We start from the raw sequence: 15,637 nt of genomic DNA on the forward strand, positions 1-15,637 counted from the left end.
CTGATGTAGCACACTCATTTGTGATCGCTAAGCACCAGCGATAAAACCAGAATGAAATATCTACAACATTCCTCAATTTCATAAACAATTTGAGATACTGAAACGAAATTTTGCAAATGATAGCATCCAGAGAGGAGAGTATTTTGCTGTATGTTTAATATGCAAAACTTCATTATCTAATGTGTTATTCTACTAACTAAAGACTTTTTTTAATGAAGGAATTTAATTTTTAAGGGCCATGGATAGCTGGTGAAATGAGAAATGCTATGGGTTTCCGAACACCATAACTGAAGACATTACACATTTATTTTGTACTAAGGATGTGCTTCTTCATCAGCTATTGACCTAGCTTTTCATCAGTTCCTTACTTAATAATCTTAATAAATCACTGTTTCAAAATTCTCTTGCAACTACAGCTGCACAGCATGTTAGTGAGGTGACATTTTGTAAACTCGACTGTGTTTTGGCAAAAGAAGTAAATTTTAACACGGCAACAGGACAAATGTGTAGGTTTTACTCAAAATTCGCCACTCATGACATTTCTCTGGAAGTTACAAATGGTTAACAAGCCATGTGAAAATAAATCGTTAATTTTACAGTGCCTGCCCGTAATCCTCACCATTACCGCTCTCCCCATGTGTGCCCTGCTGACTGCACTTTTACTGGCCATGGTATTTTGCATGGACTCTGCCTGTCTGGTATCATCCTTGCATTAAGTGCATGATAATCACCATGCAAGTACCACACACTGCACTTCTTAGTTACTATATAGAGAGATGATGAATACAGGTTGGTAGGAGGGTGAATAATACCTTCCCTGAGCATCATATTAAATTTTGCCCTCGTGATAGTGAGACGAATAGGAGCTAAATGCTTAGGAAGACATGAAATTGGGAGCGGGTGGGGGTGCATCAGTTGTTTTCTTATAATGTATGGTACTGTGATATACTTGCCTTGGGGCACCTAATGGTCAAGTAACTAGGTGTATTTACTTCCTGTCTCCTGCGTGAGCTTTGCCCTATGCATTGCTGAACTGTGTCAGAATCCACTAGTCTAAAAGTCCAGTGATGTTGTTGACAAGCCCCACATTTGTCACATTAGGTAGAAACTGATAATATATCAGGAAGTGTAGTCCAATTATTGGCTCAGTGAAATCAGCAACCATAAAATTCCAAATGAAGGCATGTAGCAACTGCAGGAGCAGGTTGATATATTGCATATCATGCACTGATGTTGATGAATTGTTTGTGGCAGAAAAGCAATGAAGTTCATTGCTGGCAATTATGCATGCAATTATGTGAGTTCAAGTATAAATGCACAAATCTGAACCAGTACTCAAAAGAAATTTGCAGTCTGTCTTTCAATTGCTAACTTAATGGCACTGAAATATCATCCAGCAACATGATTTGCCTATGTCTGACTGCTGCCATCATTTGGGAAGGTGCAAGGTCATGTACATCTGCACGCCTGATCTCCAAACTTCCGGTGATACCAGCATAATGCAGGGGACTACTCTGCATCATTCAGGACCAAATTCGTTGTGGAATGACTTTGGGATCTTCTGTGGTAACACCTTCTATCATGCCAGAGTTGCAATGAGACAACATTTTACTCATCTGTCTAGCCAGAGCATTGACCTTGTATGACAGGCAATCATAAAATGAGCATGACACTGCCGATGACAGAGCATTGCTGCATGGTGCCACTACTGCATTGACTTATGGCAGCATTATTGTCTTTTGAATCCTGTCAGCCAGATATGTGATGGCACCTGATGGCATTTCCATTTGAGACACTCTTATAGCTTTAACATGTGCCACAAGACAGCTACTCCAAAGCATACATAGCAATATGCTGAGTACAGTTCCTGCATCAACTTTACTGCGTAGATGTCTCAGGTATTGCAACGGCTTCCTGTCTCTGATTTCTTTCCGTGTTAGAACTTAAAGCATGTGTTGTTCTTGTGACGTGGATACCTGGCAAATCAACTCTGTCGTGAAATTGTCATACAAATCTTGTGCAGGAGGTGTTATAATTATAGCTTTGACTCCAGCCCTGGCACTAGAACAAATTTGATTGAATCACTAGTTATTCCTGCATAATGGAAACTTGTTTCTACCTATTCAAATCAGTGTGCTGGATTGCAAGGGCAGAGTGGTGACATTCTCATGACCGCTGAGTCTTGTCTTTTCATAGCCCGAAAAAATTCTTTGGTCACTCTTGAGGGTTTGTACTGCTTCTTCCGGTATTTGTAACCTGATCCCATCACAGCCACCAAGAGTCTATTTCTCACATTATGCCGATGCAACATAGGACTTTATGTGAGTCTTTATAAACACTTAATGTAGTGCTGTAGTTGGGGGGGGGGGGGGGGGAGAATCTACTCAATGAGTATGCATTTTAGCTGTCTTTTTGAAACCTGCTGTGATTTATTTCTCTCCACTTTAATGATTGGGTATGATTTAAGGGTAGCAAATAAAAAACAAAAATGTTACACAAACTACACATACTACCTTCAGAAACAGCAATGACTGTCTTCTAGGTTTCTCTTTATGATACAGAATGATTCAGCTAAACTTGCCTCTTATATTCTTGGAACCATTTGAGAATTTGTAATTATGTTTTCATGGAGATGAAGTGTGTGAAAAATGAATAGACTGTCACAATATAAGCTTTTGACCAATGAGGCCTTTGTTCAAAATAGATGACACACACACACACACACACACACACACACACACACACACACACACAAGAACGCAAATGCAACTCACAAACACGACTGACGACTGCAGCCTCTGACAGCTGAAACCACTCTGCGAGTAACTGTAGCAGTGCATGATGGGAGTGGCAACTGGATGGGGGTAAGGAGGAGGTTGGGATAGTGTGGTGGTAGGGGTGCGGGACAGTGAAGTGCTGCTGGGGAGTGCACAAGGGCAGGGTGGAAAAAGAGTAGGACAGCTAGTTGCAGTAGGGAGGTAGATGAAGGGCAGGGGAGAGGTGCAGGACGGGGGGGGGGGGGGGGGGCGGTAAAGGAGAGACTAGGTGCGATGGGGGAATGAGGGCTGTGTAGTGCTGGAATGGGAACAGGGAAGGGGCTGGGCTGGATGGGTGTGAAAAATGACTAACGACAATTGAGGCCAAAAGGGTTACGGGAACATAAGATATATTGCAGGGAGAGTTCCCACCTGCACAATTAAGAAAAGCTGGTGTTGGTGTGAAGGACCCATATGGCACAGGCTGTGAAGCAGTCTCTGAAATGAAGGATGTAGTGCTCAGCAGTGTGCTCAGCAAGCTCCACTTGTTTCTGGGCCAGTTTGTCAGTGGCCATTCTTGTGGACAGACAAGTTGTTGGCTGTCATGCCCACATAGAATGCAGCACAGTCGTTGCAGCTTAGCTTGTAGATTACATGACTGGTTTCATAGGTAGCCCTGTCTTTGATGTGATAGGTGATGTTTGTGACTGGACTGGAATACGTGGTGGTGGTGGTGGTGGTGGTGGTGGTGGTAGTGGTAGTGGTGGTGGGAGGATGAATGGGACAGGTCTTGCATCTAGGTCTATTGGAGGGATATGAGCCATGAGATAAGGGGTTGGAAGCAGGGCTTGTGTAGGATGGACAAGTATATTGTGTAGGTTTGGCGAATTGCGGAATACCACTGTCAGAAGAGTGGGAAGGTTGTCGGGAGGGCATTTCTCATTTGAGGGCACAATGAGAGGTAGGCGAAACCCTGGTGGAGAATGTAATTCAGTTGATCCAGTCCTAGGTGGTGCTGAGTTACAAGGGGAATGCTCCTCTGTGGCCCGACAGCAAGACTTTGGGATGTTGTATGAGACTGGAAAGATAAGGCACAGGAGATTTATTTTTGTACATGGTTGGGAGGATAATTACAGTCAATGAAGGCCTCAGTGAGACCCTCGGTATATTTCGAGACAGACCCCATTTCAGAAATCCAGCAGGATCTCCAGTCTCTCCTCAAATTCTCTGGCCCATCCCAGAACTTCTCCTCAGAGTCCATCACTCTGCTCACCCCTACCATTCCCCACACTCCTACGTTCTACATGCTTCTTAAAGTCCATAAACCCAACTGCCCTGGATGCCCCATTGTGGCCAGTTACTGTGCTCCCACTGAGAGAATCTCTGCTGTCATAAACCAACAACTTCAGCCTATGACCCAGAACCTACTCTCCATGTAAAAGATACCAACCATTCTCTCCACCGACTCTCCACAGTTCCTGTCTCTTTACTAACAAGATGCTTGTCACTATTGACGCCACCTCGAACACTACCTTTCCCAGTGACCAAAAGATTCCAAACCAACAATCTCCTTTCTAGTCTCCATGATCAATTATATCCTCATCTACAATTATTTCTCCTTTGAAGGCATTACCTACGAACAAATCTGGGGTACGGCTATGGACAATCTGGATTGAGGGTGAGAACACCCTATCCACATTCCTCCAGAACCTCAACAACTTATCCCCCAATTGCTTCACCTGTTCCTACTCAACCCAACAAACCACCTTCCTTGAGGATTACCAAAGATGGATACATCAGTACCTCTGTCAATATCAAGCCTACAAAACATCTGCAGTACCTCCACATCAACAGCTGCCACCCGTTTCATAAGAAGTAGTCCCTTCCATACGACGTAGCCACCCTTGGTCGTCGTAACAGCAGTGACGAGCAGTCCCACTTGAAACATACAGACTGGCTCACTGAAGCCTTCATAGACCGTAATTATCCTCCCATCCTGATACAAAAACAAATCTCCTGAACCTTATCTTTCCAGTCTCTCACAACCTCCCAAAGTCTCACTGTCGGGCCACAGAGGACCTTTTGCCTCTTAACTCAGTACCACCCAGGACTGGAGCAACTGAATTACATTCTCCGCCAGGGTTTCAAGTATGTCTTTGTGCCCTGAAATAAGAAACTTCCTGCTTCCCACCCTTCCCACAGTGGTATTCCGCCATCCACCGAAACTACACAATATACTCATCTATCCCTGCTTGCAACCCCTTACTCATGGCTCATATCCCTGTAATAGACCTAGATACAAGACCTGTCGCATACGTCCTCCCAGCACCACCTACTCCAATCCAGTCACAAACATCACCTATGCCATCAAAGGCAGGGCTACCTATGAAATCAGTCATGTAATCTACAAGCTAACCTGCAACCACTGTGCTGCATTCTATGTGGGCATGAAAACTTACATGCTATCTGTCCACAAGAATGGCCACCGACAAACTATGGCCAGGAAACAAATGGACCACCCAGTGGCTGAGCACGCTGCGCAACACAACAGCCTTCATTTCAACGACTGCTTTACAGTCTGTGCCACATGCCCTACACTCCTGTAAACCTTCTGGCCTCAATCTTCGTTAGTCGTTTTTCACACCCATCCAGCCCCTTCCCTGTTCCCCATTCCAGCAATACACAGCTCTCATTCCACCATTGCACCCAGTCTTTTTACTTCTCTCCTTTTCCGTTACACCCCCCCCCCCCCCCCCCCCCCCACCGCCACCACCACCACTCCACTGTCCTCCATCTAACCTCCCAACTGCACCTAGCTGTCCTACCCTCTCTCCACCTCATCCTTGCATGCTCCCCAGCAGCACTTCACTGTCCCCCACACCTACCATGCTACCCCTCCACCTCCCCACCCCAGCCTCCTCCTTATCCCCATCTAGTTGCCACTCCCATCATGCAGTGCTGCTGCTATTTGCAGTGTGCCTTCAGCTGTCAGAGGCTGCAGTTGTGTGTGTGTGTGTGTGTGTGTGTGTGTGTCTTTTTTCAAGAAAGGTCTTGTTGGCTGAAAGTTTATACTGTGTAAGTCTTTTTGTTGTGCCTATACTTTTCGTAATATTGTTACATTCCATCCTAGATTTTCCATTGTTTGAAACGAAATGTTTAGTAATAAGAGAGATGACTCACTGAAAGGCAGAAGCGCTGCATCGTTGACAGATACACAAAGAAAAGGTACTGAGCTTTGCTTTGTTAGCTTTCAGATGAAATTCCTTTCTCAAGCCATAGGAGAAACATGGGAGGGCACGCGCACACGCACGCACGCACGCACAGCTTGAGAAAGGAATTTCTTAGTTAGCAAAGTAAAGCTCAAAGCTTTGTACTTTCTGTTTGTGTACCTGTTGACAGTGCAGCGCTTCTGCCTTTCTGTGAGTAATCTACTTTATTCCTAAATAATTTGTTATTCCCAACTAGAACTTTCCATACATTATGAAATGTGTGAAAGTTATTACAAAATGAAGGTATACTAATTACAGAGATATTAGTTACACGTATCAACTTCACTTTCTCAAGTAGAACTATGTAATATCTGCTGCTAATATTGTAGTTCTAAAAGAGATGAATTCAATGATGTCTCACTATTCAAAATCAGACTGCTTATTTTGAAGTAATTACAAAATTTAGAACATAGGCTTTATCCATTTTCAACAGGCGGACAAAATACAGCTTTCATTATGTCTGTGACATTCATGTGTGTCGAGTGCCATGCAGTTTGAAAAAATAATTGCCTTTCACACACCAAGAGACACTAGATACACTTCTTCTTCATAAAATGCAGAAGAAATGTTACGAGAACAGTTGAGCTGCACACACACAAAGATACCTGAACAGATGGTGTCCAACAAGAATGGTAATTCAGTGAATGCGCAAAAAACTTATTTGAACGGCACTGGAATACAATTTAGGGAATAAGGAACATACCTGAAAAAATGGAGTGAATGAAACAGATGTTTTGACACCTTTCTCTTATAAACCACATATTAGTTCCAGAGAGAGACTTCCTCTGGAATAAATCACTCCAGCATTGTTCAGATTTTGTACACAAACAGCTTCCATTTGTATCGTGTCACTTTAGCAGCAGATTAACAAGCAGAATTACAGAAGATGTGTGGAATTCTCTCATTCAATTTCGATGTGACATCAGGACAATAAATTCTCTCTTTAAAGACTTCTCTTTCTGATAAAGCTACCTCTACAAATCATGGGAAGCTAAATATGAGAACTGTACATTACTAGACTACTGAGAATCTGTACTGACCAAAACAAATAAAAAATCAGAGGCCATGTGATGTGAATGTTTGGTGCTGGATTATTGGAGATTATATGACTGGTCCTTCCTCATTGAAGAACCCTGACTGGTAAAAGACACGCACATTACCAGCTCTCCTAGAGGAAGTACCACTTGGAATATGTAGATATATTTGATACTAGCATGATGAGTACCCAGATTATTACTCATTTGTGGCAAGGAAAGAGTTCCCCCAGTTCTTTCCCAGTCACTGGATAGGTTGTGAAGGTGTTATCAGCTGACCTGTACATTCACCTGATTAGATGCCACTGGACTTTTTTCTCTGGGACAAACTTGAAGATGAAGCTTATGCATGTGCTCTGATGGCCATGGAGTATTTAAAACATAACAGTGTTGCAGCATGTGCAATGATATCAAAGGAATCTCTTGAGTCTGTCAAGATGTCCTCGCACTAATGACTGTAAATGTGTATTGTAGTAGACAGTGTGCATTTCAAACATTCGAAGAAATAACTGAAGTTTAAGAAAGTGTTTATGATAACACTTTTGTGATTTCCTTTTTGTTACTGTTGATGACATAATTTTGCAATCTTGACTTTATATTCATGATGCGAAGTTATTGTTTAACAATCTTTACACCTTGAATCCCTGTTCTGCAAATCCATTCAATTTTTGAAATGTAGCTTTCTTTAATGGCTCTAACTGAAACAAGAGGAGAACTGCCGACTAGTAAATCATCCTTTGATGTCATGTTATGTCATGTCGTGTGATCTGCCTTCCAGTTGGTGTTTCAGTCCAATAACACATAGCCAAGTGTGATTATCATCAATTTAAAATTAAACTTTCCTCCACTATTCCACTTTTCTAAGTAGACTGTCTTAGTTGTGTCAAGCTGGAGGGCCCTATCAGCCTGTGACACAACAATTCTGTATAACTCCATGATTTTCCAAATAATTATGACCTTAAATGGCTTAATGTTCGAAACAGATAAACCATAAATTCTAATACTGGATTGTTAATGGGGTAAACTGCTGAATGTGGGTTCCTCCATGTATGATCTCTCATGTGGCTGCATGTGTGTTATACCACAATACTGTAATTTCTCTGAAACTACTAATCAGATTTTGAAGAGGGAAATCTTGTTAAATTTGTCAGTCTTAGAACAATGGTACTAGCAAAAAATATTTCCTGAGTTTCATTTAAAAACATGAAGTTGATACTGATGTCTCTGTAATTAATATAGTTATAAGGAGAGACTATAATACATCATGTACGGAACAGGTACTGAAATTGAGGATAGCAAAACAAAAGCAGAAACATTGAACTCACTTTTCAGATGTTACTTTAAAAATGAAAATCCAGGGGTATTGCTTCAGTTTAATTCTCACACTACTGCAACGAGAAATTGCAAAGAAAAGTGATATAGAGAAACAGCTGAAATCACTAAAACTGAACAAAATTCCAGTGCCTGATGAAATCTCTATCAAATTCTATACTGAATTTGTGACTGAGTTTGAACAAAAAACTGTGCACAGTAGTTGGAAGACAGCACAGATCACACCTGTCTACATGCAGCATAGCAGAAGTGATCCACAAAACTATGTGCAATATCCCTGACGTCTATTTTTTTCTCCTTAGAACATATTCTGAGCACAAATGTAACGAGGTATTTCAAACAGAATGACCTACTCCTCGAGAAAACACTGATCTCGAGAAACCCATTTTCACTTTTCTAATATATCCTAAAAGCCATGGATCAAGGCAGTCAGATGGATGCAGTATCTCTAGATTTCTAAAGAACATATGACTCAGTACCACATCCACAGTTATTATCAAAATTACACTAATATGGGGTATCAAGAAAAATTTATGACTGGACCGAGGATTTCATGGTATGGAGGAACCAGCATGTTATCCCAAATAGAGAGACACACAGATGTAGAAGTAACTTCAGGGGAGATGTACTGCCAGGAAAAAAACTGCACAAATATTCAGTCAGATTGTAATAAGATTTCCAAGGAATGCAAAGATTGGCAACTTGCTTTAAAAGTTCAAAAACGAAAAATTTTGCACTTCACAAAATGAAAGAATATAAAACCCTATGGCTATGGTGGTATCAACAAGCTGGAATCAGTCACCTCATACAAACACCTGGGTGCAAGACTTTGCAGGGATATGAAATGGGAGGATCTTATAAGCTCAGCCATAGCTAAAGCAGAGGGGCAAACTTTGGTTTATTGGCAGAATACACATGAAATTAAATCAGTCTACTAAAGAGACCACTTAGAAATTCACTCTAACTGTGTGGGGTCCAAGCCAAATATGACTAACATTGAGTGTATAAACAAGAGGGTAACACAAATGGTCACAGGTTGGTTTGACCCACAGCGGAATGTCATAGTGATGCCATAGGAACTGAACTGGCAAGCACTTTAAGATAAACACCAATTATAACACAAAAGGATTCTTACAAATGTGTGATTTTAGATTTTCCCAGTGTTACTCTTGCACTTCCACAACATGCAGCACAGGAAACATCATGTGAAATAAGTCTTACTCTTACTAGGGCTTTTCCACTGAAATTCAACATCTCCCAGAGATGAACACACTTAAGTGGCTCTGAGAAGATTGCGACACAGTCATCCTCCCAGCAAACAAAGGCACAGTCTTGATATCACATCAACTGTAAAAACAAAACAAAAATGTATGACCTGTTAGAGGTTGATGGCTAAAGGAGAAGTGAAAATGATCCTACCAACTGAGGCAATTGAGCTTTTCCAAGTCAAGAAGACTGTGAAGAGACTTCATCCTCAAGCAACTGTGCACCCTGACTTTCCTGATTACCTGAGGTTCACAAGGAAGCAATGCCACTTGCCCAATTGTTAGCAACATCAGTGCACCAATAAATGAATTTTCAAAACACATGACAGTGATCCTCACATGCTTTGTGGGCAAACAACAGCACCAAACATAGAATTCACTGCATTTCATCTAGCAGCTCCAGAACTTTCAACTGCTCATGGTGAGCTTTGACATGGTATCTCTTTTTACAAGAGTACGTCTACGAGACTCCCTAAGCCTCACAGAAGCAAAGTTCGGAACAGCACTGACAAAGCTGTTTCAGTTCCATCAAATTACATTCTATTCAGCAAATACTACTACTAACAAAGAGACAGAGTAGCAATGAGGTGCCCACTCTCATCTCTGGTGGCCAATACGTTTATGGAGGATTAAGGAGAAGTAGTCCTGGAGTCAGAAGTCTACAAAACCTCATGCTTTTTCGATGTGTAGATGATGTGTCCATCATTTGACTGCACAGGCAACATCACCTACAACACTTCCCGCAACACCTGAATTCAAAAGACCAGAACATCAGATTCATGTTGGAGACAGAACAAAATAATCAGCTTCCATTTCTGGAAGTGTTTGACAGGTGAAAACCAGCTGGCACACTAGGACACAGTGTCTACCATAAACTGACACATATAGATTTGTAATTGCATGCCTCCAACTTTCAAGTCTCCTCACAATGAGGTGTCCTAAAAGTGCATGGAGCACACATCATATTGTACCATGACAGTCTAACAGCCAAATTGCAGCATCTACAAGCCATGTTCTGTATGAATGGTTACAGCAACCACCAAATATAATGGGCCTTAAGACCAAAGAACCCAAGAACACAGCCTGCTATGAATGAAGAGAGGCCTTTCGTGGTGATGATTACCCTAAACGTAAGGAACACACCACCAAAAAGCATAAAAATACTTCAGAGTAATAGTGTCAAGTGTGTCTTCTGCTCTCCACCCAAGAGAAAACCCTTGTTGGGATCAGTCAAGCATGACATACAACTCCAGAAACCAGGAGTATATCACATCCCTTGTCAGCACGGGAAAATGTATGTAGTTCATGCTATCTAAATGGTAAAGGAGAGATGCACTGAACATAAATGCACAACAGACAATGAACAGCCCACACAGTGTGCTGTTGTGGACCTCTGCATTTCCCATGAACATACCATGAATTATGATGGCGCCAAGTTGTTGCAAAAATCCAACACATTCTGGGATTGTATTCTAAAAGAAGCTGTAGAAATCCAACTACATGATGAACTAATAAATAGACAGTGGGTTTCAATTTTGCTGGGACCCAGTCTTCATCAAGGTCGAAGCACAGCAGCAGTCAATGTGGAAATCCACTCCCATCATGGCAATTGAAGAGGACATGGATGCATTGTTGCCCCACTGACAGAGACCTGCATCTGCCACTGGCTACGACATGGCTGAGGACACTGGATTGAGCTGGAATGTCATGCTTCCCCCACCACTGCGCCAGGTACGCGTCTGGAACCAGCTAGCTGGAGGCTGTGGGTGTGGGTAAGGGGATATAAAGGCAGTGTCCAGAAGAAGACAGTCAGTTGTCAGGGATGCCTGAAGACAGCTTGCCAAAATATCCCATCTTCTGGATAAAAAAAACCTTTCTTACAAAACTTGTAGAACAAGTATTAATTAAGGAACCTAGGAATACGCTACAACACCCTATGTATCACTCACTTAATAACTTCAAAGGCAAAATCAGTAAACTATAGCATGCATAGAGGCATTTCAGCAATCGTTCTTCCCACACTCCTTATGCGAATAAGTACACGCCACGCACTTTTCAGTGGTTTGCAGAATGCAGATATTAATGACGAGGAGGACACTGTCTGATGCCAGTAATCTAGTGTTGCAGGTAGCAGTCAAGATGGTAAAGGATTATTATACTATATTTCAATTCTCATTGTGCTTCTCACTTGACTAACGGCAAGATTTACAAGATCCACCATTCTTTAAGTTAGTTGCAGACATTCATAAATGATCTGAAGAAAGCTGTCTAACCAAAACTTCTCTGGGAATGATGGATGAAATGATCACGACAACCTGTACAAGGTTCAATTTGAGGTAAAATGGTTGATAATGGACAATGAAACAAATATTCAGGTGATAAAGTATAATGGTTAATGGTTATGCTCTCACTACTGAATTTCAAGTGAAATATTGATAACTTATGTGAAAGTGTAACAGAGATACACTATAGCACCAAAAAATACAAACTGAGATAATAGCTTACAATATTACCATAAGACTTCTAGCTATAGTTTCTGTGAAGTTATTCCTGGTTTTCTTATTGCATTTTATACCCTTGGAGGTGGACAATGTAGAGCACTAAGAACTCCAATCAATTCATTTCTCTAGCACAATGTTTGCCAACTGAGAATACTTGGGAAGGGACTGCCAGCTCCAGCATTCTCTTAGAACTGAGGAAAGCCTCCTGGACACTGGGAGATTGGGACTATTTTAATATTTTGCTGGGTGAATACACCCCAGCAAAAATTTGGAGGGCCCAGTGTTTAAAAGTGTAGTGTTTGCGACTATAAAGCGTAAAGAAAATGACTTGCCTGAGATGTACTAGAGTGTATCTGCAATCCGATTGTGAGGATACGAGATTTTCCCTGATTTTATATGTAATAATTATGAGAGATGTAAAGGACTGATGGGAAAAATCATGTGCTGTAGTATCATATAGATGGATGAGTATGATGAATTTTGCATTAGTGGGAAGAGGGGTAATACAGTTTTCTCAAGAATTACAGTTATCCCTAGTTGGGATCATAGTTTCTTTCGATTACACTTCGTTGTTGTTGTTGTTGATGCTGCTGCTGCTATGGTTTGTTTATCTGAGGTATTCCTTTCAGGCTTCATGCAGGGCCAATGTTGGCTGAGCTGCCCTGACATTACCCACAAGTGAGCAAAGAGATGTCTGCACCATACACTGCTCGAAGGAATACTGATGACCCATATGTCCAATGGAGAAGAATGTCAGTGGCATTAAAGCTTCTTTGTATGTTAACAGAGAATGAATGTAAAAGCCTACGAGAATGAGTGTTCATATAATGAGTGAAGATTAAATAGTGTTTTATCCACAAGTTGTTGAGTTGCTGCTTCAGAAGAGTTACTAATAATTACTGTAATGAGTAACTGAGGAGAATATGTCTGGAGTCTTGACTTTTACTGCACCAGAAGAGCTTGACATACCTGAACTCTTGCAGCATGCCTCAACATCCTAAAGTAGTTTTTTAAAGGGGGGGTCAACACACTATAGAATACCAAACAGAGTAATCAGTATCACATACTACATCAAATAACAGGAAAATACATACCGCTCTGGCATCTGATGCTGTTACATCACATACTGCATTTGCATCTTTAAATAAGGAACTATTTCTTCCTGAAATCTTAGAATAACTTTTTTCCTGTGAGGTTTCACTAGATGCAGTAGACCCATTCACTGTTGGCACAAACAGAACAATCATGATATGGTATTTACCTAGATAGCATTTATGACAGTATGATGCAAAAAAAATATGGAAAGAATATCAACCTGTGGAGGAATGTCCTAACTGTAGATGTGAATTATATGTTGCTGTTTGGAGATGTAGAGCTTTGTTTTTGCTCACTTTCATGTTGTTTGACTGGAGGACGCTCTGTACAGCTTCAGCAGATTGCTTGACCTTCCCAAGTACTCTCCTTTTGGAAAGATGTCCTTGGTTTTCACATGCTACACAAGGCGCTGACATAAATTGGCACCTGGAGTTGAGAGACTTATGTTGTGACTGACAGTCTTCTTTTGAGAGTTTTCGTTTTCTAGACAAACGTTTGCTATCTGACAAAGGATATGGTGCCATTTTGACTTCATTCAGTGATGAAGACGTCCCTTGTGTGAGCACAGATGCAGAATGTCTTTTTCTTGCTGAGTACAGCTGATGTAGTGTTTGCGCGCTTATTGGAAAATCACAACTTTCTGATAAGATCGCAGGTAGAGAAAGCTTGCCGTTTACTGAAACTTGTTCTTCTGGGAACCCTTTAAAGTTTTTCAAATTTAAGGTACCTCCTGCCAGTTCTTGATTCTTTTTTGATTCAGTATGCCTTTCAGTGTTATTTTTTGGCATTAAACAACTACTGTCAGCTACATGATCATAAGACAATTCTTTGTCCTTGCTTAAATGGACATCCTCACTAGATTTTGTTAGCAAAGAATTTGTACTGCTGAAAGTTGACTGATCTTTTATCTCTTGAAATTTATTCAGATGATTTTGTCCTCTAGACATATTCACTGATAAAGATTGCTTATTTGAAGATGTGGGTCGTTCCTCTGATGATACCAGACTTCTATGTGAATGTATTTTCTTCCTAAATGCATCTTCTGGGCCTGAATGCTGGAGTCTTGCAGAAATGTGATCTGTTATTAAGTACTTGTCCTCGAGTGACGACTGCTCACCTGACAACTGGTTAGTCCTAAAATCCTCAGTATTTTTTAATCGGTTAATTCGCACTGAGAGCTTGCTTCCAAATGCTGGCTGTTCTTGTGCAAGTTCACAGAATTTATTCAACTGAGTGAATGATTTCTGATTTTGAATAACTGAATCACTTCTTAAGGTTGTCACATGCTCTTTTGGTGCCTCTTTCTTTTTACTTGTTCTTTTGTTTCTTTTAGATGTGTTTAGACACATTGATTGATTCCTTGTGTGCTCTGTGAACCCTTGAGGTGGTTGTTCTTTACCACTTGAGTTTTCCTGGACTCCCAACAAACTATGCATTATTTTGGTACCTATTACCTCAGCCCCAGATTCTTGTTGTGCCGTATTCAATACCGATCTACTTCTAGACAATGAACGCCGCGTTCTGTACGTTAACTGTTCTTCTGCCACATTCTGAGTTTTACTCGAGAGTGTCTGGTTCACATGGCTCCTTCCCTGAATGGCAAGTTCACTGTCAAGTACAGAGCGTTCCTTTTGGAATTTGTGACTACTACTGCAGTGTATACATCTTGCAGCCATTCTTACTGACAATGATTCTGAATTGCTGGCAGTCATCTGCAGTGTTGATTTATCTCTACTGCTAGTTGAAGTTTTGTGCCTTCCAGATATGCTAGCAGGCTTCGACCATCTCCTTCTGGTTGATCTGGACTGCCTTTCCACTCTATTGTTCGATGATGGTTCACTTACTGGTTCCATTCTTTTGAATAGTAAATGTTCTTTTGATGGATGTCGACTCTCATGTGATCTTTTATGTTTTCTGTATGTGTCACAAGACTTCGAACGTCTTTTTCTCCATGTCACACGTTGAGTATCTCTGATCGGTAGCACGCTTCTGCTTCTCAATTTTCTGCAGGATTCCACTGGTGACGGACTTCTTTTCCATCGATTCACTCTATCTGCAGGGGACTGGCTTCTCAACCTGGCAGGGCGGCCTCTGCAGGGGAAGTCCCTTGTCCACTGATGACGCCAGTGAGAAGGTTGGTTTGAATCCAACTGAGAGTAACTACCCAGCTGCCCCAGGTGGGAAACGTTTCTCCTCTTAATGCGTGGAGACAATGGCGCTCTCTGAGTTGGGACTTCATCACTAACATCATAATTCACTGATTCTACAGACTTGTATTGCTCAGGTCTCGCATTTATGTGTGTGTCATCCCCATCTTTTCCTGCAGCTGATGTTTCACATGACTTCTTTCTTTTCTGTAAAAAAGTCAAAAATATAGAATTACTG

General features: G+C 41.4%; 1 protein-coding gene across 6 annotated transcripts in view; it reads right to left on the reverse strand.

Annotated features, from left to right (window-relative positions):
• LOC124595634 overlaps nucleotides 1-15,637 on the reverse strand; it is a 316,080-nt gene that overhangs the window by 53,460 nt on the left and 246,983 nt on the right. For all 6 annotated transcript variants that reach the window (XR_006978228.1, XM_047134463.1, XM_047134461.1 and 3 more), the window contains 2 exons: nucleotides 13,473-15,606; nucleotides 13,252-13,379 (listed from right to left, as the gene is read on the reverse strand). Coding sequence is in view for 5 of the 6 variants with exons in the window: in XM_047134463.1 (XP_046990419.1) it covers nucleotides 13,252-13,379; nucleotides 13,473-15,606 (2,262 nt within the window). In the remaining variant the exon portion in view is untranslated. The remainder of the gene's footprint in view (nucleotides 1-13,251; nucleotides 13,380-13,472; nucleotides 15,607-15,637) is intronic.

This window comes from Schistocerca americana, chromosome 2, assembly GCF_021461395.2.
Source record: "Schistocerca americana isolate TAMUIC-IGC-003095 chromosome 2, iqSchAmer2.1, whole genome shotgun sequence".
NCBI classification, from domain to species: domain Eukaryota; kingdom Metazoa; phylum Arthropoda; class Insecta; order Orthoptera; family Acrididae; genus Schistocerca; species Schistocerca americana.